Source organism: Onychostoma macrolepis, chromosome 01 (assembly GCF_012432095.1).
Source record: "Onychostoma macrolepis isolate SWU-2019 chromosome 01, ASM1243209v1, whole genome shotgun sequence".
Taxonomy (NCBI): domain Eukaryota; kingdom Metazoa; phylum Chordata; class Actinopteri; order Cypriniformes; family Cyprinidae; genus Onychostoma; species Onychostoma macrolepis.
The window spans coordinates 32,463,690-32,472,991 of record NC_081155.1 but is presented as its reverse complement, the minus strand read 5'-3'; the positions used below and the strand labels follow the sequence as shown (position 1 = coordinate 32,472,991).

Below are 9,302 nucleotides of genomic sequence, written 5' to 3'. Positions count from 1 at the left end.
TCATAATGGAATATTATCAAAATATTCAACTGACGGAGTTGATACATCTGACAGCGGTGCCGAAAACCTGAATTTGTAGTCATTTTAACTATCAAATACATTGAATCAATCAATTACTGTATTAAAACACAACAAACAGTGAGTATGTTATTGTTTACAAAGCTTTTATTCAAGTCACATGTATTTTGATATATTATTGGAACACAAAATCTGACAGTGGTGACATCTGAAAGTGTTGACAAATTTGGCATTTCTTTCACAAAACAAATGGAGTTCATGTAGAAGCCATTTTGTTTTTTTCTGTTGATGCTAATGGAACCTGCTTCAGGAGAATAAAATGATCTAAATATTTCAAATAATTTCCTCAGAAATTGGAAGGTGGTGTTGGCATATCATGGTTGTGACACAGGAAATATTAACATTAGGATTTAAAATATTCTAAAACTATAAAACTGAGCAGAGCCTGTCTGACACTGATGTACTCTGCAGAGCAGGACTGTGGCGAGGGGTCCTTAATTAGAGTGACAGCTGCCCCTGATATTCCCTGATTTTATTACATTTTAATGAATGTCTGAAGGTGTTGACAAAAAGTGGGGACACAACTTTGAAACCTTATGAAACATGCATGTGTCACTGAAAAACAACCTTGCTTTGATATGAGATATTATTAAGTGTTACTTTTGATAAAACAAAGTCTTTTTCATCATAAAAAAACAACAACATTTTTATCAATTTTATAGCATAATGATTGAACCCTTTTCTGAGGACACTGTTTTAGATGTAGCGAGAAGACAATAAGTGTCATAGATTTCACATAAAATTAAATTGAAGGGGATAATTGTGTTAAATACATTCTATTATTAATCTCCGTAACATTTATAATTGAAAATATTTTTTATTTTTAAACCTAATAGCAGTTACAATTGCCGGACATGTTTTGTCCCATGTCTCGAGAATCACTGAGCTGATTGTAGCTGAGTGGTTACAAGGATTGCTCGCCTAAAAATCATTTACTCATCAAAAGTCATTAAAAATCTGTATGAATTTCTTTTTTTGCAGAACATAAATGAACCTTTATTAACATAAAATGCACTGTATACATGAGGAAGTAGAAGTGTAAAATCATTATTAGAGAAACTGGGTTGTGATACCCAGCTAAACTTTGAATTAGGATCATAGGCTATGACAAAAATCAATATTTACTTTATGATAATGTATCAAGTTATCATTTTATATATTTGACATTACAGAAACATACAAAATAAAGAAACACACATTGCAATTATATAATGATGGAATATTGTTTAATAGCCCTCACATAAAAGTACTATGGCAGCATAGCACAGTGATGTATCAGATTTGGAATTCATATGGTATTTGCATGGGACGCTGGTTCATGTCCAAAACACCTTAGTATTATCATAGTACTTATTGTTAATTTGTTGTATGTGACACAAACTTTGGTTACAATCTAAGGCTCTCCCTGCTTCCCATGCAACCAGTGCTCATGAAGAAACACTCCTAGTGACGTCATACTGACATTTGTATCATTGAAGCATTCTAAATACGCATTCTAAAAAAAAAAAAATAAAATAAGATAAATAAAACTTTCCACTTTTGCAGCTGCAAATGTCACGAAAGGGTTTGGAGAAATATATAGGTGTAAAAGTATACATTTTCTCTTTAAAATTTTGTGACGTAAAAAGGCAACAAAAATATTTATACTTAAAGTAGAAATTTCCCAAAATTGTATTTAAGTACAGTAACAAAGTATTTGTACTTCGTCACTGTACACCTCTATGAACGTATGTACATTAAGACAAAGGGAAAGCTGTTTATCTACCCATCCCATATAGATACTGTAATATATGACCTTCTATCCACCCCATATGATTCTTTACATACAGTAATATGTATATCCCACTGCATATGACATATAAAATATTGTAGTATGTATATTCTGTTCCGGGACAGCTTACCCACCCCATATGGCTCTTTACTGTAATATATAATTTGACTTGTACATTGATCAGTGATGGGGAATGTGAAACCGTAATGAAAACACATTTTAGGATCTATGTTTGGGAGCTCTCACAGTTTAAATAGACCACAACTGCAGTCAACATTTTTGTTAATTTGTTTTTATTAAGTTGCCTTTAATGGAACAAACTAACATCTCGTTTAGCTTTCCCCCTTATGATCCGTAAGTGTTTTTTTTTTGTTTTTTAAGTCATTCTTCCCCCAAATCCTTTCCAAGGCACATCTATATGCTATAGGTGGTCACTGTGGAAGTTACAAAATCTTTACAGAAATTGAGCAAAAACTTGGCAACAAAGCAAAAAAAAAAGAAAAAAAAAAGACATTACAAAAATAACAATTTATAACATTCCATCTTTGTTAAGGTGAAAGTAAAGTGCTTTTGAGGAATAATGTCATTATTACTAAGATGAATGTTTATAATAATTGAGAGCACAGAAGACAGGCTGAAATTCTTTCATTCCTAACAGTCCAAACAGTCCTTTGGAGTACCATGACCAGTGGTCTAATGATGACTGTGGGGTGTGTTTTTTCTCTTTTCAAAGGCACATTGCTGTAAGAAGCTGGCATTGATTTGAATCCATTCAGTCCAATTTTAAATACTTTACAGTGAGCGTGTGCAGCAGGAGGCAATGCAAAAGCATCAGACCAACCAAAGCCCACACAGGAGTCCAAGAGAGATAGATTTCTCTGGGTGAAGGCGAAGCATCAGTGTATGCGAGTGAGTGTATCTCTGTCAATCAGTCGCTCTTCACAGCTTTATGAAGCGAGTAATGTTTCTTATACTGGAAATCAGTGCTGAAAAGTCTGTCCCACCAGGTGAATGTAGATCCATAGTTGCCCACAAAATTCATGTGGTGGAAGTCATGGAAACGAGCTCCAGCGTAGAATGGAATCAAATGTAGGGGGTTCAGAGGAATGTCGTAACCACTAAAGAGAGAACCAAAGAAGGAACGTCAAAGAATGAAACAAATACTATAAAAATAAATATGTCCACACATACTGTCCACTCAATATTTAGTTTGATTTTCATAAAACTCAGAGAATTACTATTATAGCCAAACTTGTGAAAGTAGTGTTAGAAAGTTGTGTCCACATACTAGTTTAATTGTGCACAGGCTATCAAATGAATACATTATCAATATAGTGCCCTCTAGTGTTGTAATAAGTTATTATCAGTGTTGACCCAGGCAATAGCACTAGTGTTCATTTTGTCAGCTATTTTATAATTAGTCCTGTGTTAAATGTTCTTTTTAGATATTAACATATTTAGTTAACTTTTTTTTCTGTTTAGTCAAGGTTTAGTTGACTAAAAGTCTGTGAATTTGAATCCATGTTTAGTCAATAAAACTCAAAATTGTAATTGTAATCATGATCATTGATTAATCAGTAATTTTTTATTACATCACATCAGAATTATTGCACTTTCCCCTATAAGCACAAATCAACACAATGTCAACTCAAATACATGATTTATTGTACTCCTTGAGTTATGATTTATTATATTATCATATAAATGAACACTCTCTGCATTAAACTGGTAAAACTCAAAAGCTTCTCTTAAAATCTAAAACAGTAAAATTCCTAATATTACTTCTGATATTTCCAAATTATGTTAATGTTTTTCTTTTTAAACAAGGAACAAGACTTTGTATTGTCATATTGAGGTTGCATGTGTGCATTTATTCAGCAACCACAATCACAAACAGCATAGTTGACATCCATATTTGGATTTATTATTATCAGTTAATTATTATTAGTTAATTTAGTCACAGTGAACAGCACAAGAGGCCATGTGAAGGAACACTGACTGGCTGTATTACACTTTCATTTGAGCAAAATATTTGTCAGTGTTTTCAGATTATTAGCACTTTTTCCACATTGCAGAGAGAATATGTGCATATAGTTGGCAGGTTGCAAAGATTAAGTAAAACACATCCCAGAAAATGTGTTCTTTTAATTCATTTAAACCTTTACAATCTGGCAACCTCAAGAATGAAAGCTCCTGAAGGCTTTTTAAAAACAGTTCAACAGACAATATTTTTCTTCTCCAGTTTTTTGCTTAAGAACATATAGGGTCATTTTGGTAGAGTTTCTCTTTTTTTGTGAACAGTATTGCATGCTTATATAGTTAAAATTAGTGTTTAATAATGTAGGCGTTGTCTCTTTTTAGCATAGTTTTCATTAACGAAATTACCACTACATCCACATAATTGCAGTGTGCGTACTGAGCTCACCTGTGAACATCAATGGTTTCAAGAAGCCGGAAAGCGACCCAAGCCCAGAGCAAAATCATATGATTGCAGAAGACCATGATGCCGATGAAGAATCCAGCCCCCAGAATCAGAGTCTCAGCAGGGTGGGCATATTCTGCCTGCATGCCAAATGGAGCCTAACATACACAAAACGAAACAGATGACAGATCATCTATCATTATAAAGAAGAAAATTAAATAAACTAAACAATAAATAAATAAACTCCAAAATTACTAGGGGTTTAACAATGCATGTGTCATTTGAGACATGATAATGTACAAAATAATTATTATTTCTAAGACATTTTTACAAAAGTACAGTAAGGTGACACCAGAATAGAAATATTAATTTATTACTTAGCTAAAATAGATTATGATTGACATATATATTCTTGCACTCTGTCCCTGACTACATACATTTTATTTCTAATTTATTCATAATAATTAATAAAAATGAAAGCTCAACTGCATGAGCTTCTGTGTTTACTATATTTAGCACTCTTTGTATGTACATTGTTCACTGTTTATATGTAAATAAAAGCTTAAATAAAATGTTCATTTTTTGGTGAACTCTATATATTATCACTATCCTGATAAATAGTGTTGCGTTTTTTGTATTGTGATATATACTGTGACACAATATATTGTAACACATTTATATATTACAATATAAAACTAACATAAAAATATATAATAGTATAAATTCACCAAAAATGTCTTTTCAAGTCTATCTTGGCTATCATTTAGTTTCCCTTTATCTGCACATTGTGTGTGTCTTTGTGAGACTGTGAGTAACTTACAGTGAAGTCATGATGGACTTTATGAATGTATTTGTAGATTCTGCGATGATGTAGGGCTCGGTGGAGGAAGTAATGCCATGTGTCTTCAATTACCGCACAACCAAAACACTGGGCCAATATAAAGGGCCTGGGATGGTGAAAAAGATTATTAAACAAAAAATGAAAACAAGGCCTACTGGCTTCAAAACAAGATTTGCTTGAAGCCACATACAACCTCAGGACTCTGACTGTAACTTCATAAACCTACTATGATTTTTTTTTTAATTCAGCAATAAATGTGAGAGGTGTTCTCACCAGCGAGGCATGGAGTCCCAGTCATAAGGAATGCTGAAGAACTCAGTAAAGTAATACGTCCCGCAGATGAGCGGTAGCTGGATACAGAAGTGATTAAACAGCAGCATCTTAAAGCACTTCCACTGTTTCTCCCATGTCTCTGGTTTATCCTGCAAGCACAATGACATATTGTCACATATATAAGGCGTTAATAATTTGTTTTTTCTATTTTTAAAAACAAAAAATTATAAATACACAAATTAAAATAGTAACATATGAAAAAAATCCTTTTATTCCACATACCGCTTGGATTTTATACTTCTGCATGAAAGGGAGGAACTGAAAGATAAATCCAGGCAGACAGAACAGGAAATAGATCAGTTCATGGACGATGAGCGAGCCCCAGGTGGCGATCTGGAATTTGCTATAGTTCTGCAGCATGTGGTTCCATGCGTGCTTCAGAGGTTCCTGCAGTGGATTTTCTGGAAGAAATGAATCCACAAATTCCACCGCCAGATACGCTGAAGACAGAATGTTGGCTGTGCCGTTCACCTCCATGGCAGCGAGTCAGTGGGACTCTCCAAATGAGTAACTGTACAAACAAATGACATAAACAAAGATTAGTGAGGTCAGTTATCACAAAGTAAGGCTTGCCTGAAGGACAGGTAGGAACTACATCACATCAGGACGGTGTTATATAGGAACATGAGTTACAGTCCGACATGTTCGATAGAGAATCTAAGCCTTTCCAAACCTAAGTCAAAGTTTCAAGTTTAAGACGACTAAAAAGATGAGTTGACAAGTCATTTAAAGTCAAAGTCACATTAAGTTTTTTTGCGACTTAGTTAAGTTATATGTTGCTTGTTATTATTCATGTGCACTCTCCAACTGGAACTAATTTATGCACCACTAAATGTAGACAATTTTTAGTGAAAATTAAATTATCATTAACAAATATTAATAGTGAGATTTCACATTATATTGTAATTATTAAATATGCATAATAATATTTTTGTAGCCATACAAAACAAAATCATCTGGTCTGGTTGCGAAACATACATCATCATAATTATACAAATGCTTAAATATAACAGAAACGCTGTAATTGATTATTTAAATCATATTACTGCCTATGCATTAATTGGTCAGTCTATCAAATCACAATTAGAATCATAATCTATAAACATCTTATTTACCTTTCAGAGGCAAATATATATTGAAATAATTTCCCAAACAACAAATGCACTGTGTGGGACAACAGTAATATTTACTTTCCGCATGTCTACATTATTCTGCAACTCCAACTAAATAGGGAAGTAAAGTATAATAGTAATAAATTATATATAATATACCATTATATAATAACACAATATATTAAGATGAAAAAGAATATTTTTGTTAGTTGAATTGGTATTTGTACATAGATTTTGAAGAATTTAATTGTATTACCCTTCTATACAAGAGAGTCCAAGTCTTTCCAATCCTAAATCAGAGTTTATGTCAAGTAAAAGTTGATGAGTAATTTGAAGTCATTATATTATATATTATAAACATGAACTCTCCAATTTAAAGAAATTTATGCACCACTAAATGTAGACAATTTTTAGTGAAAATTAAATTATCATTAACAAATATTAATAGTGAGATTTCACATTATATTGTAATTATTAAATATGCATAATAATATTTTTGTAGCCATACAAAACAAAATCATCTGGTCTGGTTGCGAAACATACATCATCATAATTATACAAATGCTTAAATATAACAGAAACGCTGTAATTGATTATTTAAATCATATTACTGCCTATGCATTAATTGGTCAGTCTATCAAATCACAAATACAATCATTATCTATAAACATTTTAATTATCTCTCAGAGGCAAATATATATTGAAATAATTTCCCAAACAACAAATGCACTGTGTGGGACAACAGTAATATTTACTTTCCGCATGTCTACATTATTCTGCAACTCCAACTAAATAGGGAAGTAAAGTATAATAGTAATAAATTATATATAATATACCATTATATAATAACACAATATATTAAGATGAAAAAGAATATTTTTGTTAGTTGAATTGGTATTTGTACATAGAATTTCTAGAATTTAATTGTATTACCCTTCTATACAAGAGAGTCCAAGTCTTTCCAATCCTAAATCAGAGTTTATGTCAAGTAAAAGTTGATGAGTAATTTGAAGTCATTATATTATATATTATAAACATGAACTCTCCAATTTAAAGAAATTTATGCACCACTAAATTAAGTAGAAAATTTTATGTGAAAATTAAATAAGCATTAAGAAATATTAATGGTGAGATTTCACATTATATTCCAATTAAATATGTCTAATAATATTTTGTAGCCACACAAAACAAAACCAGATGGTCTGGTTGCAAACCATACATAATCATAATTACACAAATGCTTAAATATAACAGAAACACTATAATTTATTACTTTTATCATATTACTGCCTATGCATTAATTGGTCAGTCTATCAAATCACAAATACAATCATTATCTATAAACATTTTAATTATCTCTCAGAGGCAAATATATATTGAAATAATTTCCCAAACAACAAATGCACTGTGTGGGACAACAGTAATATTTACTTTCCGCATGTCTACATTATTCTGCAACTCCAACTAAATAGGGAAGTAAAGTATAATAGTAATAAATTATATATAATATACCATTATATAATAACACAATATATTAAGATGAAAAAGAATATTTTTGTTAGCTGAATTGGTATTTGTACATAGAATTTCTAGAATTTAATTGTATTACCCTTCTATACAAGAGAGTCCAAGTCTTTCCAATCCTAAATCAGAGTTTATGTCAAGTAAAAGTTGATGAGTAATTTGAAGTCATTATATTATATATTATAAACATGAACTCTCCAATTTAAAGAAATTTATGCACCACTAAATTAAGTAGAAAATTTTATGTGAAAATTAAATAAGCATTAAGAAATATTAATGGTGAGATTTCACATTATATTCCAATTAAATATGTCTAATAATATTTTGTAGCCACACAAAACAAAACCAGATGGTCTGGTTGCAAACCATACATAATCATAATTACACAAATGCTTAAATATAACAGAAACACTATAATTTATTACTTTTATCATATTACTGCATATTTTATTTTGCATCAAGACATAAAACCTTAATGCTTAAATATAACAGAAACGCTGTAATTGATTATTTAAATCATATTACTGCCTATGCATTAATTGGTCAGTCTATCAAATCACAAATACAATCATTATCTATAAACATTTTAATTATCTCTCAGAGGCAAATATATATTGAAATAATTTCCCAAACAACAAATGCACTGTGTGGGACAACAGTAATATTTACTTTCCGCATGTCTACATTATTCTGCAACTCCAACTAAATAGGGAAGTAAAGTATAATAGTAATAAATTATATATAATATACCATTATATAATAACACAATATATTAAGATGAAAAAGAATATTTTTGTTAGCTGAATTGGTATTTGTACATAGAATTTCTAGAATTTAATTGTATTCCCCTTCTATATAAGAGAGTCCAAGTCTTTCCAATCCTAAATCAGAGTTTATGTCAAGTAAAAGTTGATGAGTAATTTGAAGTCATTATATTATATATTATAAACATGAACTCTCAATTTAAAGAAATTTATGCACCACTAAATTAAGTAGAAAATTTTATGTGAAAATTAAATAAGCATTAAGAAATATTAATGGTGAGATTTCACATTATATTCCAATTAAATATGTCTAATAATATTTTTGTAGCCACACAAAACAAAACCAGATGGTCTGGTTGCAAACCATACATAATCATAATTACACAAATGCTTAAATATAACAGAAACACTATAATTTATTACTTTTATCATATTACTGCATATTTTATTTTGCATC

At 30.8% G+C, this 9,302-nt stretch overlaps 1 protein-coding gene across 1 annotated transcript; it reads right to left on the bottom strand.

The window, feature by feature from the left end:
• Positions 1 to 1,066: 1,066 nt before the first annotated feature.
• On the bottom strand, positions 1,067 to 5,984 carry msmo1 (methylsterol monooxygenase 1). Its single transcript, XM_058778538.1, has 5 exons — positions 5,668 to 5,984; positions 5,386 to 5,534; positions 5,092 to 5,218; positions 4,275 to 4,429; positions 1,067 to 2,967 (listed from the first exon to the last, which is right to left on the bottom strand). Exons 1-5 carry the CDS (start codon positions 5,920 to 5,922, stop codon positions 2,778 to 2,780), a joined length of 876 nt encoding a protein of 291 aa, XP_058634521.1. The 5' UTR covers positions 5,923 to 5,984; the 3' UTR covers positions 1,067 to 2,777.
• Between the last annotated feature and the right edge of the window lie 3,318 nt (positions 5,985 to 9,302).